The sequence below is a fragment of the Triturus cristatus genome, chromosome 2_2, assembly GCF_964204655.1.
Source record: "Triturus cristatus chromosome 2_2, aTriCri1.1, whole genome shotgun sequence".
Lineage (NCBI taxonomy): Eukaryota > Metazoa > Chordata > Amphibia > Caudata > Salamandridae > Triturus > Triturus cristatus.
In genome coordinates this window covers 809704131-809726210 of record NC_140582.1, presented here as the reverse complement: position 1 = coordinate 809726210, position 22080 = coordinate 809704131, and the positions used below count along the sequence as shown (strand labels likewise).

At 45.4% G+C, this 22080-nt stretch overlaps 1 protein-coding gene across 19 annotated transcripts in view; it reads right to left on the bottom strand.

The window, feature by feature from the left end:
* FRYL (FRY like transcription coactivator) overlaps positions 1-22080 on the bottom strand; it is a 2516714-nt gene that overhangs the window by 2127898 nt on the left and 366736 nt on the right. For all 19 annotated transcript variants that reach the window (XM_085642132.1, XM_085642134.1, XM_085642126.1 and 16 more), the window contains one exon: positions 11235-11288. In XM_085642132.1, the coding sequence (XP_085498258.1) occupies positions 11235-11288 (54 nt within the window). The remainder of the gene's footprint in view (positions 1-11234; positions 11289-22080) is intronic.

Sequence of the window (22080 nt, the reverse complement as noted above, 5' to 3'; positions counted from 1 at the left end):
AGATGTAACAATTGGGGGTGCAAAGGCAAAAAGTGGGGGATAACCATGCAGAATGAGGCACTTTCCTACAATTGACTACTTGGGTCACATGCACTCTGACCACAAGCTTCAGCTCCTGACGTTGACATGGGACGGGGGAAGTCTCTGCCGTCCCTACGTGGCACCTCCAGCCGAAGGCACTGGAGGGTCCTCTGTTTCGGGAGTCCCTTGGTGTTGCCACAGGAGAATATTTCAATCTTAATGACAGTTGAGCTCCTTACAAGGTCACCATTAGGGGGGGCGGTCTAAGCATTGCATGGAACACTCGTACACAGCTTGATGACAGTTGCCTATGTTGAAAGTAAACTCATACATCTTGAAAACTCGCGCAGTGACATGCCAGGATTCTGCATGACTACTGAATAAAGCTTGTTGCGAGCATGACACGATACTTTAACGCCTGCGCTGCCTCAACTATGCTGCACATTCAGCATGCAGCATAGGATCATGCAGGTCGCCTGTTGGCATGGCTAATACGACACCAGCAACCCCGACACCCTATTTTCTTTAAGCAGCCAAAATGGTCGGCTTCTCCATACACAGTAGGAAATACATGCTGAACTGACACGCCATTACTCCTTGTTATACAAATCAACTCTCGCTCCCAGCCCAGAGCGCATCGCCAAATCTTTCTGACAAATTCACCCATTATTTCTCCCATCCAACGAGAAGAGCTGGAAGAACCTGTTTCGCTCTCTGAAGCTCGTGAGGCCATTAGTTTATGTGCATCTGGCAAGGTCCCTGGGCCTGATGGCCTGCCTGCTGAATACTACAAAGCATATGCCTCCGTCCTGACTCCGCCTCCATGCTCTATTCGCAGACGCTCTAGTGGCACCCATTCTTCGGTCATCGCTGCAGGAGGTGCCCCTCATTTACCTTCCCAAGAAAGAGAGGGACCTCCACGGTCCTAGGCTCATACCGTCCTTTGGCCTTACTCACTACGGACTATAAAATATTGGTAAAACTTCTCAGTGACAGGCTATTGCAGTCACTGGTGCACTCAGATCAAAACGGGTTTGGTCCTGCTCGGAGCACCTCCCTTAATCAGCAAAGTTTTTTTTCTGATTTGCTGCCTACTCCACAGATCACTGGCCTTCTTCAGGCTGTCTTGTGCTTAACATGGAGAAAGCCTTTGACTCCATGGAATGGGACTTACTCTTTGCCACCTTGCTCCATTACGCACCCAGACCCCAGTCCATTCAGTTGGTGCACTTGCTTTACACTGCACATGTGAACATGGGCTCCTACATATCCAACCCCACCTCGGTATGTCATGGCACCTGTCAAGGATGTCGGCTATCCCCTCTGGCTTGTTTCGCTGGCTGTAGAACTGCTTGCGGCCGTACTTCATGCACGGGGTGCTGACTGAGGGATTCCAATGGGAGACAAAACGCACACCATATCCCTCTACACAGACAACCACCTTCTTTACCTCAGAGACCTGAGGACTCCTGCTGCCCTGGCCCACACACTTGCAGACTTTGCCCAGTTCACTTTCAGGCCTGAGATAGCAGCAAAGTCCTGCTTGTTCTTGTCTACATGCCCTGATGCTCTGCGGAGCTCCCGTGGCGTGGCAACCCAACTCCTTCTGATATCTTGAGAACAGAATCTATCACAAAACCCCCAAGCTGCTTGATGGTAAACTTGGCAGGGCTGTGGCAGCTATTCGATTCCAGATGGCCTTTTGGCACACACTTCCCCAGTTGGTCATGGGTCAGATAGCACTGCTGAAGATGGTGGCGACTGTTATATCATTTCACTATCTTGCCACATTATATCGCGCCCCTCTTCTATCACACGTTCGTTCCACACCATGAGGGAATTTATTTGGAATGGCTCCCAATGTCGAGTGGCAAATTGTATAGGCCCACGAATCAGGGAGGTCTAGCTGTTCCCAACATGGAATAATATTATCATGCCTTCCAGTTGCAATGGGTTACCAAGTGGCTGGCGGGATTGCATCTTGGAGACAGCCACGCACTCCCCTCCTTGGACCCTCCAGAGGCTGCTCGGGTTGTTTCATCCTTACACTCGCGGCCATCAGGCAGGCTCCCTACTGCTTGGAATCGCTTACCATTCGTATCGCAGAGGTTTGTACCTTACACGACTGACAACTCCTTACACACCAGCACTACCTTTATTGGGTACCCCCGAGGTTTGACTGTCACTTTGGCTGCGGAGCTGTCCCTGTGGAGGGAAGCTGGCTTAAACACTGGGTGATGCCTAAAGTGAAGGAGTACAGATACCCTACGATACATTGACGGAGGAAGATGAGCTGCACCCTGGACAGTTTTTAATATATACCTTCATGCTCGCTTCTCTGTGACGCGGGGAGTGGGGTGGGGCAAGTAAAAACCCACCTTACTTTTCAGAACTTGCATGTGACGTGAACAGGTAGGCATCTCACTAAATGGTTTGCGACTTCAATACGCCAGCACGCACTGGTGTCGCTTGTCTCTTTAAGACAACGTGGGAAGCAGATTTGATCCACCATACCCAGAAAAAGAGTGGGCTGCAATTTTAGAAAGCGCTACAAGGGTTCCCCAAGATGCCTGTTTTCGTTTAATATAGTATTACATTACGCAAAGAGCATAACTCTCCAGAAAAGACAAACTGATTTCCATCGCACTGATGAGGCCTGCCCTAGATGTCATGCTCAGAGTACAGACCTGCTGCACATGTGGTCCTGCCGCTGCCTTACAGCGTATTGGCGATTTATCATGGCCTTCTAGCTTCTTGTACTAAGCGCACAATGGTGCACACCTAGTGCATACTGCACCTCTGTACTAGCTGTAAACGGCAGAGTGTGACTATATATTTTTTAGACTTGGGGTTACTGGTGGCCAAGTGCCTGATCACGAGACTATGGAGAGCCCCTGACCCACCGCCTCCTCAACTAGCCGGGCGTAATTCGCTCCTGGTATGGGCCAAGGCTGAGAGCATCGCCCTGCACAAGGAAGAGACCCCATGTCTCCAGAAATTCCCTATTGCAACTTACTGAGATGTGATACTCCGTGACTTTCAGGAGGAATCCTAAACACACGGTAGTCCCCAGAGAGGGGTGGATCTTGCGATGGAGAGGGGTGTGAGATGTAACGGGGAATCCCTCACCCTTTAGCGGCTTGTAGACTCTAGGTGACATCCAGAAAGGAGCTTAAACCTAATTCGCCATATCAGATGGACATGGTCATTTGGCATCTTTGGTATAAAATGTTTAGATGTTCAATGTAGGGGTAGGCTTGTGCAGTTCTAGATGGGCTATGTTTGAACTGTTATTTATATTTTGACCCACCTCGTCTCGCAAGTCACTCCTGGCACCCAGCCTTTACTAGACCGCTTCACCTGGTCAATCAGCGTTGTATCTTCCAATAGCATTCCCCAGGGTTGTCCAACACCCGCACCTTAACACTGCCCTTTCTTACGGTGTTATCTGCTGGGCAGATGAAGGTGTAGCTACATGACCACCTATATGGAGTCCGGGAGAGTGGTGGGTGGCGGCAGGGTCCCTCCCTTCTGCTGTCATGGTTTACTTTAACTCATGGCTGCATTTATTAAACTGTATAGGAATGCAAGTAATTTTTTGATGTTGGAATTTCTTGTTGACTGTTTAGCATAATGTATGAATCTGATTTCACTGTCAACAGGGCATTGTCTAGTGTATCACCTGTGAGCTATTGTATTACAAATGCCATCATACAGATGCCAGGTTCATTCTGCGGATATGTACCTACAGGGAAATAGGCCCATGTTGGCACCAACACCTAATGCTTAACATGTTCTATGGCTTTCTTGGGGTGTACCAGCTACTGTGACTGAAGTATGATATGGGCACAGCATGTAATCACAATATCCTGCTTGCAACTTATGTGCGTACATTCTCTACTGATTGCTTTTAAACTTGTTACTTGGCCTGCCACTAATGCATAAATGGAAATCTGAAAACGTAAACAGATTCAAACAAAAAAAATTATGGGCTGGATCAACAAAATCACAGGTATTGATAAAGTCAAATATATGGACAACACTCAAAAGTGCACTTGCGTTTGGGTCCCCCCTCTCGTGCAGGCTTTTTCCAGGGGTGGCTGACTCATTGGCCTGCTGTAAGTGTCCAAGATTGGTGTTGAAATCACCATTAACCACAATATGAAACCCAGAGTTCAGATAAGCTAATTCTGAGTCAAATCCCAGTATAAAGCTTAACAGCTTAAGAATATTAGTGCATGCCTCAGCACCGAAAAGCCCATTGTAAGAAATTGATAACAAAATGAATACCATATGGCCAGTTTAACAAGAGGGCTTGATTTAGCAGGGCTCACCGTATAAGGGGCAAATTTTGCAATCCAGGGTGACTCGTAAGTACACTATTCGCCTTCATTTGGCCCGACCAGCAGGTGACAGGATTGCCGGAACCATATAGGCAGCAAACCCTTCAATACTGACAAGTTGTGTGGTCCACGTTTCTAGCAGGACTATCAGTTCATGGCTGGAGATAAATGCGGCCAAATTGTCAGTCTTTGTTGCCAAGTAAATCAGTGATGTTCCAGAAGAGAATTTGAACCTGAAGGGCAGAATCATTCGGTCGAATCAAGGCACCCTCGTTGTTGTCCACCAGGGGGATGGGATGCAGTAAGCCTAGCGTGGTTGACTCCTGGGGTAGAACCACCACAAACCACAGAAAGCAGGCAGGCAGATGGTATGTTAGAGTGAGCTGCCCTCAAGCCCTGACCTTTGGGCTGTCCGAGTCCTGACCGCCATTAGCACTATTAGATTTAGGAATGTAGTCCTCAGTGAACTTATTAACACCAGGACGAAGAGTTGGCACATCCACCACCACGATGACACAAGGATAAGCTGCTGGTGGGAGATCACATCTAGATGAAGAACCCATGGTCAAATCTGAAAAACTGATAGTAATAATGGTGTTTTTATGGACAGAGGTGGACCGCCCTCGGAGACCATGGCCTTGGAATGCTGAGGAGGGTGTGGACAGTTGCCAACTACACCCTCACCCAGGCCCAAGTCCTCCCCTGGGTTCAGAACATCTGGCTGGCAGGTCTCTTGTTCTCTTACAGTGGCAATAATAGTTGATATGCGGGCCGGGGTGCCCAGAAGCTTGTTTTTGAAGAAGGTTGGATAATATTATCTCGATTGACTCAAGGCATTCAAACAAAGCTTTCAGAGCTTGGCATCTAAGACGGTTTCAATCATTTTGCCCTAACTGTCCGACCTCGCCTCAAAGCGGTCTATGGAGGGTCCATTACAGTTAGCAGATTCACACCCCTTATATGCCAGGTGGGCTTTGGAATGGTTTGATTTGTGGGGGTTGACTTTTTTTGGTTGGCACTTGGAGGTTTAGGAAGTTTATGAGAGGGTTTGATAGGCAGAGGGGTGCAAGGAGGGGATGAAGCAATAGGTGATGATACATAATTGAAAGGATGAGCGAGCCCCTCCCCCCCCCCCACCCCCCTTTGTTAATAGCCTCCCTTTAAAATATGGTAGGAAGGCCTTCAAAGCCAAGCGGATCACCTGCAACTCCAACAAATTGGTCTCTAGCAGAAACCCACCTTCTCAAAGACCCCTGATCCACACCTCATTATTCCAGTAGTGATCACCACCATTAGCTCTGGGTGGGCTAAGAAGAGAGGTCTGTCACTGGCCCAATCGGACTCTATAAGCCACCACTGCAGATGCTTTGCAGTTTCCTCCAAAACCTGGATGGACTTCAATAGGGTCCCTTAGTGCTGTGCCCACTGATACTTCAGATCCCACTGCAGAGCGAGCATGTGCCATCAGGTGTGGTCGACTAGTAGGTGCAGGAGGCCAATAGTCCTAGCAGCCTCAACACCATCCTCACTGAAATTAAGAACAGAAGCTGAAACATTGGGATCATAGCCTGAATGTCCTCGACTCTCTGCCCCAGAAGGGGTGGGCTGAGGTGTACGAGGTTGATTGGAATTGTCAGGGTAGACAGTGGAGGCTTGAAACTGTACTGTTGCCATGGTAGTTCTGATGAACAGGAGTTTCTGCAAAGGAGTCTGGTGCAAATTTGGTACATTAATCATGAACTTCCATGATGTTAGGAGGTTCACCGTTGTCTATGATTGCCTGGTGAAAGCCCGCCTTTAACAGCCAGTCATCGAGGTAGAGGAAGACTGGAACACCCAAACCCCGAAAATGTGCTGCGACCACCGCCAGCCCCTTTGTGAAACACCTAAGGGGCACTGGTTAGGCCAAACTGGAGCACTGCAAAAGGAAAATGCCCCTAGCTCCCTGTGAAACACAGATCACTTCTTTGGGCTTGCAGGATAAAAAATATGGAAATAAGAACCCAGAAGGTCCAATTCTGCCATCCACTTCCCAGGATCCAGGGCACAAAGAACCTGGACTATTGTGAACATTTTGAATTTGTCCTTCCCTTTTGCTGAAAAGGACACACTAAAGTGGTTTTGCGGTTCTGGCCACAGCCGGGTCTGGTGTCTCAGTGGGCTTATGCACCCACTGCACGGGGGCCTGTGTGCGATCTCATGTTCACAGGTTCAAATCCCAGCGGGTCCACTCAGCCTTTCATCCATCTGAGGTCGATAAAATGAGTACCATTGAGTTGGGTAACAATAAACAGCTGTTATTCAACGCCAAGATACCTATGGGTGAATGAGCGCTTTACAAATTACACGTTCCGTTATGTTAAGAGGAGTGGTGATTAAGCTACGTGTTGTGCCGGATGTCCTGAACATAGTAGCTGGGAGCCACAGTCTCGGTCACAAAACAGCTGAGAAGGTTGTTGTGCTAGAAACCGGGTCAAGCGTTGGTGATATTGGAAAACCCTGGCATATCCAAGAAAGAGCCAAAACTAGTGGGGAAAACGGTCTTGTAGGTGTCTATGAGATGACTTGTCAAGTAAAACAGGTGCCTAGTCTGTAATCCTAAGATTGTTTCAATGTGCTTGTTCTAGCACCATTATTATAAGTTCTACAGATGTGGAGTTATTCACATAGATCATCACAACTCCCAAATGTACTCTTCCATTAAGCGTCGAGCAACTCTAGCAGTGGCCAAACAAAAAGGAAACACTGGGTTATTAGGGTGTAGCAAAAGGACAGGCCACCCTGGATTTCTATTGTCTGAAGCTACACATTGTCCTTGTTCGTATGTTTACGGGTCGTTGCTTCAGCCCTTTTTAGTCCTCTCTTTGAAATGCTAGACTGTTCATTGGTGCTTATTTGTCCCAACACCAAAGATCATGTTATCTGAAAGCAGAGGTAATGATCGTCAATCTATAAAGATAACCCTAACTCTGGCAGAAGGTTTAGGACCACAGATGTTAGCTCATCTGCAGCAGACACTAAAGACTTGTCAGCAGGAGGCTGTCCAAATATAGGTTAGTATGGATGCGTGACTGTCTCAGACAAGTTGTCACAGGGGCTATAATACACTTGGTAAAAATCTGCAGCACCAATTAAAAGGCCCAATTGCAATACTTTGAATTGACAGTGGTTAACGTTTACTACAATAAACAGGAGTTAAATGGTTAACAAATCAATAGAAGTAAAGAACTCAATTTATTTACAATGGGAGGATTTACTTTAGAGTAACCAGCCTGAACGTTTCCAGATGTAATAGTTTAACTTGCGCACGTCTAAAAGTCAAGTCACCAGATTCACTTTTTTCCACAAAGTACCACCTAGAATAGAAACCTTTCTTTCACTGTAGTCCAAGTAAACCGTATTTTAAAAGCCTGACTAGCGCAAGGTAATTCTAGTTCGTCCTATGGAGGACAAGCGAACGGCCGAAACACTGTCACAGCACCCCACCTGCCACCCCATCCCATGTCATGTCATGTCCAAGTTAATTCTCTGTCATGTGGCAATAATTCACAAATCAACGTACTACTGGTCTGGCTAAGGCTGCACACGCATCTCTGTCTGTAAGGACCATGACAACCGGCAGCTGCTCTGCTATTCCTCCTGAAATATTGTCAAAAAATGGAGGAACGTTATGTAAATATTGTCAATGATGTCTGAAAAACCTGAAGTAACAAAGTAGCTACAAAGTTACTCTACTCCAAAGCATTCAAATGCCTGCCTTAGTGCCCTGTCATGCTTAGGAACAGGGCAAAACCAGATTTCAACAATGGCAATTTGCTGCAGCTAGGACAACAGTCTTGTTTTATTTAGCTAGCAGGATGCATTGTTTTCTGGAACTCACATTCTCTCTTAGATGCTTGCCACAATAAATTAAAACCTAGTAGGTGTCATCAATTGGACAAGATCTTCTGCCCATAAAAGATCCAAAATGGAAATTGCCTTAACATATCTTCCGTCTTTCCCTAAAAAATAGTAAATCTATAATTTCTATACATGTCACCAGCAAAACAAATTTTGATGACTAGCTCTATTGATGAATTGCGAGAAGAGCAAGGATACAATAGGCCTCTGAACAGTGATGACCTACTCATCCCTCCTCAGTCACCCTCTTCAATTGATGAAGCACATAGGTATACATACAGGCAATTATCCACACACCATTCGTCATCCTGCTTCTGCGGAGGCTGCTCTATTCTATAATCTCTTGGAGTAGGCGAATGTCTTTGTCTGGATATAGCATTTTTTGCCTAGATGAGGGTCTGGTGGCACATCCGTTTGGTAGAAAATCTTCTGTAAAAGTATCACATCACTATTTTCATAGATATGGGAATGCCCAAGGTGGAATTCATATAAAGAGTGCAATATGGAGAATAAGGTCTAAAGATGTTCTCTCATAATAACGTTGTAGGTCATCAGGAATGATGCACAAGGTTCACATAGCAAGCTTTGGTGTTTTTGAACCCCACTGTGGCATACACAATAGTCTGAAGTGAGACCCAGAGACATGCTATATGATTGCAAAGGCACGCCTTTAGGTCCTTTTTTCTTTTTTTTATATCTTTTTATTGAATAATCAAAAACAGAAAACAAAATACAGTGCAGTCTCAATAAATGCCAAAAATCACAGTGCAAATGTACATTATTTTTTTTTTTTTGTCAGTCAATACTTTACACTGGGCCCCTAACGAAGCCCCATTGCTTAGTAATTCCTGTACAAACAGGACTTTAATCTCCCACGTGGTCCGTAGTCAGTGGGGAAGCATTAGAGTTTTATTTTTTATTTTTTTAAAGGACGACTACGGTCATCTAACCAGGCTGTAGAGGGCCAAAAGAGGTGGCAGCAAACTGATTAAACCTGCAAGGCAGTATTTGTTCCCTGCCAGCTGCTTGACAGAGCAGCCTAACAGTCTCTCCCAAGCTTTTTTAATTGTTCTGCAAGTCCCCTATAACCAGTTCCTTCCCTCATCCACAGAGAGCATTCGCTACTTGTGTGCAGACGATACACATGTACAGCACAAATATTACATATTGCTGTAGCCACCGTTTTTCTATCCTGCATACTTTGGTGGTACCTTACATGGAGGCATAGAGACAATCCAGAAAAGTCACAAGGTAATCAAACCCAATCTACCCCACCCAACTTACCACCAGCTCCCCCTGTCAGGTTCAAGATTTGTAACCTGAAGAAGGTTTTACTAGCTTCCCTGGAGGGGTTATATAGATCCTGGCTAGAGGAAGAGAGCTGACCGACTGCTCAGTAGGGACACTGAAGGAGCCTTTGTACAAAGAAGACACTGCTCAGAGAAAGCAGAGGCTGTCAAAAGGCCAGGCTAGCTGAAGAGATGTTACTACTGCAAACATCCTGTGAGTGAAATTTGGTGCATCCCCAGTTGAGGGGACACAGACACTTATCAATGGGGGGGGGGGGGGGGTCTGCTCCAGAAATCCACATTAAGCGATTGCCATTCCGTGATCTGGAGCAGAGAAGTGCCAAGAAAATTGTGTCAACTAGATGAAGTCACTCACAAGAAACATTGGGTACCAAGGAGGAAAACAACACTGCCAGAGGGGTGTCACTGCTATGAATATATCACCACAGCGGTTCTGACTCTGATGGCCCCAGCACCCATAGCACTACCTATGGAACAATCTTCTGAAGCTCAGTAACCAGGCCAGAAAAGTAACTGACATTGTCCCTTGCAGGGAGGAAAGAGAAGACACTTAAATAAAGACTAAACTAGCTAAGAGCGATTAGAAGGAAAAGAGCTGCCACACCAATGTGCAGATATCCCTCAGAGGGCCAATGGCCATTGCACCTAACCAATATTGTGGGGCTCCTTAGAACCCCCCTCCACACCCCAAATATACTGTGGTTACTGTTCCCATTAATGCCCTGTAAGAACCACTCTTTGTTAAATGTTTTACACCAACACCCACTGTGTATTATCATGAAAGGTATTTTCTTTCTTTTGAGCCAAAGTACTGGCTGGACAGCGATTTACTGCAGGCCAGCTGAAGTCTATTGAGTGCTGAATCTTAAGCGCACAGCATCTCTGAGAGAAAGCCTTAGACTGCTCAACATTGCTCCCGTAACAGTCAGTAAAAGGGTGTACTTGGTGATCAGTTCTGCATTCAATAGTAGGGTTATACCCTAGGACAAGAAAGTTACATTTTCTCATTCACACATACTGTGCCAGTAATCTCCAATTCCCCCGGGGCTCTTGACAAGGTTTCCACAGAAACTTAGTGTTTATTTATTTTCATTTCAAAGTGCTTTTTGTTAACAGGATCTTACAGTGAAGAGTATCCCATAAATTCCAATTATTATTAATGATCTAGAATCCATAAATAATGCAATTATCTAGAATCAATAAACTTAATATGTCTAGACCAATATACTCAAATTAACTTTGTCCCAATCTTAAATATGGTCAGTTCAGTCTGTATGATCAAACCATTTCCTCCGCACAAGTGGAAGCTGCTTGAAGAGCTATCATAAGCTTCACAACAGTGTTTTCATATCCAGCACACTTCAGATAAGAAATGTCTGCCGATAAGAAACCTAAAGTCGTCATCACAATCTGGGAAATCTATTAGTCCGGGTGCTGAGACTGGCATCAACTTTTACTTTCTGACTGAATAATGCTTTGCGGACTAAATTCAGTTTAAGAATTAAAAAAAAAAATAGTCCATAAAATAGGGTTGCTTATTTTAAAATAGAACCAATTCCAAAATCCGCAGGTAAGAAAGAAATTATAATTAGAGTTTTAATGATGAGAACTTCGAGGGGGGAGGGGAGGGGGAGGAAAGCACAGAAATTTTGTTTCCTACCTGGTCAAATTGCAGATCTTCACCTCTTTGAAGAGATCTAGATAGGAGCTTTTCCTACGAAAGAAAAATTATTTGGTTTGAATAATATTTAAAACCAATTTCATGCAAATCCTTTATAAAACAAATTATCTTATTAAAATTAACCAACATAGAAATTAAGATAAACAAGAGTAATCATTTCAGATTTTTGGAAAAGTGTGTAATGTTTACTGTTGCATAATAATTACCTCTCAATTCCTAAGAGTAGTTTATTCTGAAAAACATGTTGAAACCAGTTCAATGATTATTTAAGAGCGAATGTAAAAAAGTAAAAAAATAAAAAAAGGATAAATAACAATTTCACTAAATACTAAGTGACTGGTTACAGCCATCATCTTTGCTACAATCATGAACGTGGTTCTGTGTTGAGCATCAAAGATGCCTACAACTAACCACTATCCTTTTTAAGTGCTCTGCCGAGTTCCCTCTTAATACATAGTTAATCCCATTTGTACACTTACATTTGTGTTCTAGGAGACATGTATCACTGCAGGGGAGCATCATACTACCAACCATAGGGCTATGGGGTTGTGTGCATAAGGAAAATGCTACTTGCCAGTATGCATCTGTTCTTGGCATGTAGAGCTGCAGATCCACACACTGAGCATAGATCGCCATCTGGTGTTGGGCCCGGATATGTGCACTTGTTTTTGTCTTGGAAAAGTCTTTGGAAGTCACGGGATAGGGGACTCCTCCTTTGGATCATAGAGCACATGGGGATCGGCTCCATACTTACAATTGTTTTTTGCCAGCAGGGAAATGATGGAGTTTTGTAAGAAAGAGAAAAGATACCATTGTATGCTGTATCTAAAAAAGACAATACTGGAACAGATAAAGGTAGCCGGGGAGGAGGGTGGGCGTGTGTGCATCTGCAGCTCTACATGCCAAGAACAGATGCATACTGGTAAGTAGCATTTTCCGTTCGAGGCATATGAGCTGCAGATCACACAATGAGCATAGATTGTATAGCAGTACCCATCTCTAGCGGCAACCACCAGTATCTGTTGCAGTAGTTTGAAATAGTGTTTGGAGTACAGCCTGGCCCACAGTAGCTTGTTGTTTTGTTTGCACATCTACACAATAGTGTTTTGTGAATGTGTGCGTTTAGACCATGTGGCTGCTTTGCAGATGTCATCTAGAGGAATGTTCCCTAAAAATGCCATTGAAGCACCTATCTTTCGAGTAGAGTGGGCTTTAGGAGGAACAGATAAGGTGTGTTTAGCTTTGTGATAGCAAATCTGTATGCATTTGACAATCCACCTTGCTATGCCAGATTTGGATATGGGGTTGCCCTGATGTGGTGGTGAGAAACACAAAAAGTTGTTTGGTCTTGCGAAAAGGTTTTGTTCTTTCAATGTAATAGAGCAGTGCTCTTTTAACATCTAGAGTGTGAAGAGCTCTTTTTGCAACTGTCTGTGGTTGCGAGAAGAATACGGGCAACTCATCAGACTGGTTTATGTGGAAGGGAGAAATAACTTTAGGCAGGAATTTTGGATTGGTTCTGAGAACAACTTTATTATGATAGAATTGTAAGAACGGTTCTTGAATTGTTAGCGCTTGTAGCTCACTGACTCTTCTACGGGAAGTAATGGCTACTAGGAAAGCAACTTTCCATGTTAGAAACTGTAGTTCGCATTTGTGCAGAGGTTCAAAAGGCAGACCAATTAGTCTTGTGAGGACAATGTTTATGTTCCATACAGGGGAAGGGGGTACCCTGGGTGGAATTATTCTTTTGAGGCCTTCCATAAATGCTTTGATGGCAGGTATCCTTAACAGTGATAAGTGTTGTCTATTTTGTAAATACGCTGCTATGGCAGCGAGGAGTAATCTAATAGATGTGTAGGCCTAGTTACACCTTTGAAGATACAGTAGATAACCTATGAAGTGATGCATTGACATCTAAAGGATTGATGGTGTTGTTGTGGCAATATATCACAAATCTTTTCCACTTGGCTGCATAGCCGGCTCTAGTGGTGGGGCGTCTAGCTTCTCTGATAACGTTCATACAGTCAGGGGGAAGGTTAAAGTAACCAAATTCTAAGACCTCAGGAGCCAGATCGCTAGGTTGAGCTGTGCTGGGTCCGGGTGTCAGATCTCTCCATGGTTCTGGGTTACGAGTCGGGACTAGAGACAGTTCCAGTAATGTGGTGTACCACGGTTGTCTGGCCCATGTTGGAGCAACTAAGATGAGGGTTAGTGAATGTTGCTGCAGTTTGCGCACTACCAGTGGGATGAGTGGGAGAGGCTGAAAAGTGTACGCATATCTGCCTGACCAATTCATCCATATCGCATTGCCTTTGGACAATGGGTGTGGATATATGGCGGCGAAGATTGGGCATTTGGTGTTTTTGTGTGTGGCGAAGAGGTCTATCTCTGGCTGCCCCCACAACTGGAAAAAGGGTTGAAGAACTTGAGGATGAAGTTCCCACTCATTAATCTGTTGCGTTTGACGACTCAACAGATCGGCGATGCTGTTCTGGACTCCTGAAACATGTTGGGCTAGGAGAAAAATGTTTTGAGGAATAGCCCATCTCCAAATGCTGTGTGCTAGTTGGGAGAGCTGTAGGGAGTGTGTCCCGCCATGGTTCTGTATGTAGTACATGGCTGTCATGTTGTCGGTGCGGACTAGGATAGCTTTGCCGGATATTTGCTTTTGTAATGCCTTTAGGGCTAGAAAAATCGCTAGTAACTCCAGGTGATTGATGTGGAATAACTTTTGTTGTGGAGTCCATGTACCCTGCATGGTGCATTGTAATAGAGGAGCTCCCCAGCAGGAGAGCGATGCGTCCGCTCTTAACACAATCTGTGGAACCAGCTCGTGGAACAGGCGCCCTATGGAAAGGTTTTTGGTGTTCCACCACTGCAGAGCGCGATAAGTGCAGCCGTCCACCAACACCAGATCTGTTAGCGGACCTTGAGCTTGGTTCCACTGACGTGCTAAGCACTCCTGCAGAGGACACATTTGGAGTCTTGCGTGAGGTACTATGAATATGCAAGAGAACATCATCCCTATGAGCTGCATGAACACTCAAGCTGGAAGAGAGTTGCGGCTGAAATTTTGTTAGGAGTTTCTGCATACTTTCTATCCTGACACGACTGGGGTAAGCAAGTGCTTTGGAGGGGTCTATTGTGGCACCGAGGTACTGTTGTATGTGGGATGGTTGTAGATGAGACTTTGCGTGGTTTACTGTGAACCCTAAGTGGTGGAGTAGCTGGATTGTTGCACGAGTGTGACGTACACACTGATTGTAAGAGTTTGCTTTTATGAGCCAATCGTCCAAATATGGGAAAACGTGAATGTGTTGTCTTCTCATGTGAGCTGCAACTACCACCAGACACTTGGGGAATACTCTGGGTGCTGTTGTGACTCTGAAAGGGAGTACTTTGAATTGGTAGTGCTGGCCTTCCATGACAAACCTGAGATATTTTCTGTGTGAGGTGTGAATGGGAATATGAAAGTAGGCGTCCTTGAGATCTAGAGTGGCAAGGAAGGGGACCTGTGCTCACCGGCACAAGTGCAATTCACCCGGTCCAACGGGGGGGGGGGGGGGGGATGGGGGGGGGAGGGTTGGGGGGGAAGGGGGGGGGGGGGGGAACTACAGCCCCCAGACTGCTCTTTGCCTGCGGCTGACATCATCACGCGCCAGGAGGTGCATAAGTCTGCTCGCGGCTCACGCGCTCACCGGCACCAGTGCAATTCACCCGGACCAACGGGGGGAGGACTACAGCCCCCCAGACTGCTCCCTGCCTGCCGCTGACCTCATCACGCGTCAGGAGGCGCATAAGTCTGCTTCGCGGGACGTGCGCGGGCATGCCCGGGCCAAGGGCGGGCCCGTCCTTGCCTGTCATTGCCAGGAAGAGGCAGGACAGTCCCCCCCCCCCCCCCCCCCCCTTCTGTTCATTGTCCAGTGCAGGCCTATTCGGGAGACCGCAAGTCTAACAAGGTACTGTTCGGGGACATTTGATATCCGTTTCCCACATTGTGGTAACATTTGAAGTCTATCAGAGTTCAATGGTGTTGATTGAACTGAAAAGTAATACTATCAATTAGTGATTGGGGAAAAGAAAGACCATGGGGGGGGGGGCAAAACACTCAAAGGGCAAAAGGCTAGGAAGGCACCCAAAAATCCAGCAAGCAAGTGCGTCTTAGATCGTATTGACACACTCAGAGGAATGTGAGGATTTATTGGTGAGTGAGCGAATCTTGCATGTGAGGGATAAGCCCCCCGATTAGCTTAGAGCATTCCACCAGGATTAGCCAAGATAATTGTCCTGCGATCCCCAATATGTTTCTCAAGCCCAAAAAGGGTCCTAAGGAGAGTAAGGATAAGAGCCAAACAAGTCCTGCAACGGAGTTAACCCCCTACAGTTATTGTCTCAAACCCCCTGGAAACTGATAATATTCAGCCCTTAGTAATTGATCCTCTAGATATTTGTACAGATAGATTTGCCATTCTGTCTGACTCACAGGGGGAGGGATGCACACAGGGTATTGATGCGCCATTGGCTAAAAGTGCAGAGCAGGCTGTGAATCATATCTGACACACAAGAGGTTACTCGGGTAGTTCACTCGCGTCAGACTGAATTAGGGTCTTTGAAAGCCATGATGGTGAACTTAACTATGCTTAAACACTTGACGCAAGGAAAGTACCCACTGCCCAACCTGTAGAGCCAACATCACCTGCATCTTGCCACTAGCCCAAGCAAAGTCATCTATCCCTCGAACCAAGGAGGCATTGAGTAAAGTGACCCCCCCCCTTGCAGCAAGGTGGCCAAGCAAAGCATTTCCTCTACTGGAAGTATTGCACCACCTACCACTAGAACCACAACCGGCTCCCTGCTTAATAATGCAATAAGAAAGCAGGGACAGCCACAGCCAGGTAGGATCACAAATACCAGTATATCGCCGATCAGGCAGAGTGTAAATTATAAAGAAAGGGGGGTTTGCGCAACCATCAAGTCTTATAAAACTCATAGAATTTTTATGGTGAATGTTCCGAAACTGGGGCAAAATAACATAGAAAGTGCAGATTTATTGACCAATAAGGTCATACACTGGATACGGTATGTAAAGCGCTGTCGCTCCATTATAAGGGAGGATAGCGTGAAAGCGGGCAGGCTCACTTCTCCCACTAACCCTTTGGATTGGATTGGATTGAACTAACCTTACAGAGCGAAGCTTTAGCTGAAAACCTATTAGCACTTGAATTTAGAACCTGTTCCCCTGACCACTTGTCTATCCAGTTTAGGCAGTCTCCGCTTGCCAGTAACATTAATAACCATCATGCACAACTGGCAACTAGAATAGGTAGTTCCACTCTTGAATGCAATGACTGACTGACTGGTGTGCATGCATTACGCACTGATAATGGTGAAAACCTACTAACAACCAGGGAAAGTGACCCAACTTATGACTTGGTCTTGCAGAGTTCAAAATAGGCCGATAAAGCCTGTCCAAAATGTAACCTTAAATGTACCTGAACCCGTGATTCTACAATGGACCAGCAATCCTCTTATAGAGAATTGCATAGACCTAACATCTAGTATCCAAGTTCCTAAAATGGACACTCTTATCGTGGAACATTGCAGGAATCGGTTCTAAATTATTATCTCCAGAGTGGATAGCTTTTGTTGACCTTTTTTATATTTGCTGCTTTCAAGAAACATGGCTATTAACTGCACAGCATCGGGAAGGCTTTTTAAACTATTATGTGCCGGCAGTAAAAGGGGCAAAAGGGCGCCCTTCGGGTGGCTTGACGATATGGTCCGGCAATCATTAAGCATTAGTATTAAGGAACTTCCTACCAATAGCAATGACATCCAAGCATTAAGATTAAACCTGGGTTCATTAGGTATAGTGGATATTTTTTACATCTATGTGAGGGGAACAAGAGGGGGTAGGTCTCAAGTTTTAGCGGCTTTAGATCTCCTTGATTCCCACTCTCAAGCAAGCAAAATAATAATAGTAGGTGATTTTAATACAACATTTGAGCCACTTGCCAGGGAGGAATGGCTCCTTATTGAAGAGGAAGATGCTTACTGGGGAATCCCAAAGTAGGAGCTAGCTCCCATAAAGAAATGGACAGAGTCGGTAATACAGATAAATTCTGTCTGCCTAGAGAAATGGCTCAGGGCACTAAATGGCAGTACTCCCCAAGATAAGCTAGGGCTTAACACATTTAAAAATGGGTTTAGTAAAAGCAGGATTGACTACATACTCGTTAGCCTGAAACTTTGGCATACTATCGACGACATGGAGGTGAGGGATCTACTTGAATGCGATCACAATCCTCTGTGTGTAGCTTTGAAATGTTGGCTGCCTGAACAAGTGTCCTCTAGAGAGATTGAACTACACTCTCATGATGTTTTCCCTACGAATGACATGAGACGACTCAAGTGGTCGAGCATAGTTGAAGATCAAGGGGCTTTGGATAAAATTGCAAAGGAGGTCGACCACGCCCTAAAAACGTTGAACAGCCCACATCTTAACAATGTTAGTCTGGAGAACGTCACCCAGTCTCATGATAGCCTTTTCTTACACCTGAGAACTTATATTTTCAAACCTCACAAGTTAAAGAAAGCAACACATCAGAATCCTTGTCGCTGGTACAATAGTGATTGCCGGCGGACAAGAGCTCTTATTGGGAAGGCCATAAAAGGTGGCGAACTAGCCGCAGTACGTGCTGCTAGGCAGGCATATAAAAATTCCATGGCCAAATGAAAACACTCCTGGGACGAAAAAAGGTGGCAGGACCTTAAAGAGGCCAGTAATAAGAAGGATAGTAAACATTTCTGGAACATTATTAAATAGGATAGTGTGTACTCCTGAATCTCCAATTAATGATGTCTCGCAAGAAGAGTGGGTTAAACACGTTGGACCACAATATGCACGTAGCCCCTTAGAGTTGACTGTGGGTGGGGGGGAAAGCGGTGTACTTTTTGTAGATGAGGCTTTCAACATCAAATATGTTGAGACAGCCCTTGGTGCTGTCATTGGAGGGAGAGCTCCCGGCCCAGATGGCATCCCTGCTGATGTGTTCCTCCACGACAAAGCCAGATGGGGAAAATACATTTTACTATTGGCTAATGCAATTGCGCGAGGAGCTCCAATACCGGACTCCTGGAAAGGAGCCGAAATAATCACTCTGCACAAAAAAGGTGATAAATCGTCGCCGGGGAACTATCGTCTCATTAGCCGGATTGACTCATCACAAAAAATACTGGGGAGACTAATCCTTAATAAGATCAAAGACTGGGCTGAGAAGCATAACATACTGTCACCTTTGCAAGCTGGCTTCCAAACATACACAAGCATCTATCAGGTGTTTCGATTTGTTTTACTATATTGCAAGGTGGTGGTTTTGGGCAAAGGTATGCTGCCTTTGTGGATTTAAAATCGGCTTTTGATCTCGTCCCTCTCTCTAGGCTATGGGCGACCCTCAAAGATTTGGGGCTGCCCAATGAACTTTTGACGCTTCTAAAGAGATTGCATGAGGGTAACTATGCAAAAATACGTTGGGGCTCCCAGGGCCAGGTAGCTGATTCTTTTCCTGTTGAGCGAGGGGTGCACTAGGAATGTGCAATGGCCCGACCTTGTTCAGTGTGTTCATTAATGGGATAGTAGATTGTATGAAACGAGTGAACACAGATGCCCCGTTTTTAGCAGGGACTAAAATCCCGATTTTAATGTTCGCGGATGACACATTGATAATTTCGAAGACTCCGAGTGGGCTTCAACGAGCTCAGAGTATTTGAGGAATTTTGCTCTGCTCGTGGTCTCGAAGTCAATGTGTCGAAAACGAAATTTATGACATTTAATAAACAAAGTTTTTTTTTAATGAATAATCGTCCCCTGGAGCAAGTTAGGGAGTTCATATACTTTGGGGTGAACATACAGAGCGACCTGAAGTGGAACCACCAGATTGACATGGCCACACTGAAACATCGGCAACTGTCGGGGGGCCCTACGCCTTGATCAGACCAGTGCTCCAAGTGTACGACGCAAAAGTGGTAAGCATCCGCACTGTATGGTGTAGAGCTATGGGGGCTAGAGAACCTGTCTAAACTTAGAGTATCTGAAAACAAGTTCCTGCGAGGCATTACCAATCTCCCACAAAGCACACCACTTTATCCACTGTTCTATGACCTTGGGAGGAAAACCCTCCACGATACTGCCAAGTTACGCACTGTGTTGAATAGGCGCAGATTGTGGACAACACAAGAACTGGCACCATATGCCGAGGGTTTTATGGACATCATAAAAGCTGACACTTTCCATAAAATCAGCTGGTTGCGTGGCGTTAAAGATATTTTATCTAAAATTGGAATGTCAATGCTCTGGGATGAACCTAATATAGCTTGTTTTCCAACAAAGAAGGTTTTAAAAGAAAAATACTGGGAGATGGTTACACTTAATGCCCTTAGTGTCAGTGATGCATCCTCTTTAACAGGAATATTTTTAGAGTTCAAACTCATCCCGAGTTATGAACCATATTGGGACACGGTTACCAAGCCTGTAGAAAAGAAGCTCTACTTTCAGTTGAGAGCGGGTACGCCTCCCCTAAGGTCTTTTACTTCAAGGTGGAATAAAGTATGTGAGAGTAAGTGTCCGAGTTGCCTGGGCTGCAATGAATCAGTTGCGCAGATGTTATTCGCCTGCCCAGCCTATGAAACACCTCGTAGGGTATGGTTGAGGCCTGTATGCAAACATTTGGGGACAAGAAGCAATCTGGCAGCTGAAAGAATACTGCGTACAAACACATCTTCCCCTAAATTTTTAGCAGTTGGCAGATATTTAGGGTGGATGTGGATAATTAGGTCAAAATCCATTTCTATTTAAAAATGTGTTTGTAAAATTGTGGCAAAGCACTTTTTAAGTTATTGATTTTAGAGAACAGATCAATTCCCCCATCATAGTGTTCCCCAATAGTATGAATTCCTATTTATAGTGCTTTTTATGAATTTTTATTATAAATTAATATAGGCTATGAAATGTTTGTGTTAGGTTTGCCTAACTGTGACTGTAGAGAATGCCTTAGGAAATCATGATTCATTCATTGTGGATACTTAAAATATGTGCAAATTGATCATTGACCAAACAGGCGTTTTGTATACAATTGTGTGACTTTTATTGTAAATATCATATTTTTATGTGCTTTTATGACCATGTGTCGAATAAAGCTTGTTTGGATTGGAAGTCGCCTTGGTACAGGAGAGGAAGGACTTGTTGAAGCGTGACCATGTGAACGTGGTCTGAGTGTATGTAGAGATTTAGGGGTCTAAGGTCTAGGATAGGTCTCAGAGATCCGTCCTTCTTTGGGATGAGGAAATACTGGGAGTAGACTCCTGTGTTTTGCTGATGCAGGGGGACTGGGTATATTGCATGTTTTTGTAGGAGGGAGATTACATCCTGCTTCAGAAGTGATAAATGTTCTTATGACATTGGGTACTGTCTGGGTGGTATGGTTGGGGGAGTGGAGGTGAGTTCCAGACAGTAACCTGTTTGAACGATTTGCCTCACCCACCTGTCTCTGGTAATGGTGTTCCACAGGAAGGATCTGTAGTAATCTTCCCCCCGACAGGTGTAGGATGGTCCGGGGGGATGCAGAGGGAAGTCATTGAAGGGTGAAGGCCGAGCGAGTGTTGTAAGTTCTGCCTCTACTTTTGTTATTATTGCCTCTGTAGCCTCCTCTCTGATAACTCTTGGTGAATGTGGTTTGGGTGGGAGTCTTGTAAGATGTGGAGGGGTTATCTGAGGAATAACCTCTGGAGTTGCCACTGTAAGAGGAGCGATGAAAGGAGCGTCTGGGAGCTTGCGATTGCAAGGCCCCCATTGATCTAGCCGTGTCAGTGTCTTTTTTTATCTTCGAGAGATGAATCCACGGTAGGTCCGAACAAGTGTTCCTGGTCAAATGGCTGACTGAGAATGTAAGTTTGTACTTCAGGTTTAAAACCGGAAATGCGTAGCCAAGCGTGTCTACGCAGTAGGGCACGTGTTTATGGCTCGGGAGGCGGCGTCTGTCACGTCTAGAGCGCAGTGAATAGAGGTGTTAATGATGAGCTTACCCTCTTGTATGAGGTGCTTAGCCCTGTTTATATATTTGTCAGGCAGGTGTTGCAATAGGGTCTCTAGCTGGTCGTAGTGCGCCCTATCATACTTCGCTAACAAGGCTTGAGTGTTGGCGATACGCCATATGTTAGCTGCCTGAGACGCTGTGCGTTTACAGAAGCGTCCAAGAGTTAGGAGGTGGAGCATCCCCTGACGTTTGTGAGTTAGCCCTCTTTCTAGCGTTGTAGACTAACGACGAATCCAACGGAACGTGGCCTTTAATGTATGCTGGGTCTGCTGGGGCGGCTTTATATTTCTCTTCTATCCTTGGGTTGATAACCCTAGCCCTAACGGGGTCTTTAAACATGTCAGGTGCATGCTTAATTACCCCTTTCAGCATAGGTAGAATGGAGGTTTTCTTTTGTGAGATCCAAAGTAGCCATTAAAAAATCCTCATCGACGGGGTCTGTGTGCAAGTCAACCCCGTGGTACTGTGCAGCTCTGTGAACGAGCTGGTTGAAGCCCATGGTATCCTCTGGAGGGGAAGGTCTAGAGGGATAGATGTCATTCTGTGGCACGTTCGGGACATCTGGTGTATTGTAATCGTCCCATTGGTCTGGGATATGAGGTGGACTAGGATCCCCTAGTGGCTCATCATCATCATCATCATCATCTTGGCACCGTGAGGTTTTGAGGTGTCTGTAGAGGCCTGCGGAACCGGGTGTTTTTTCGGTTCCGAATGTTTTTTCGGCTCTGAAG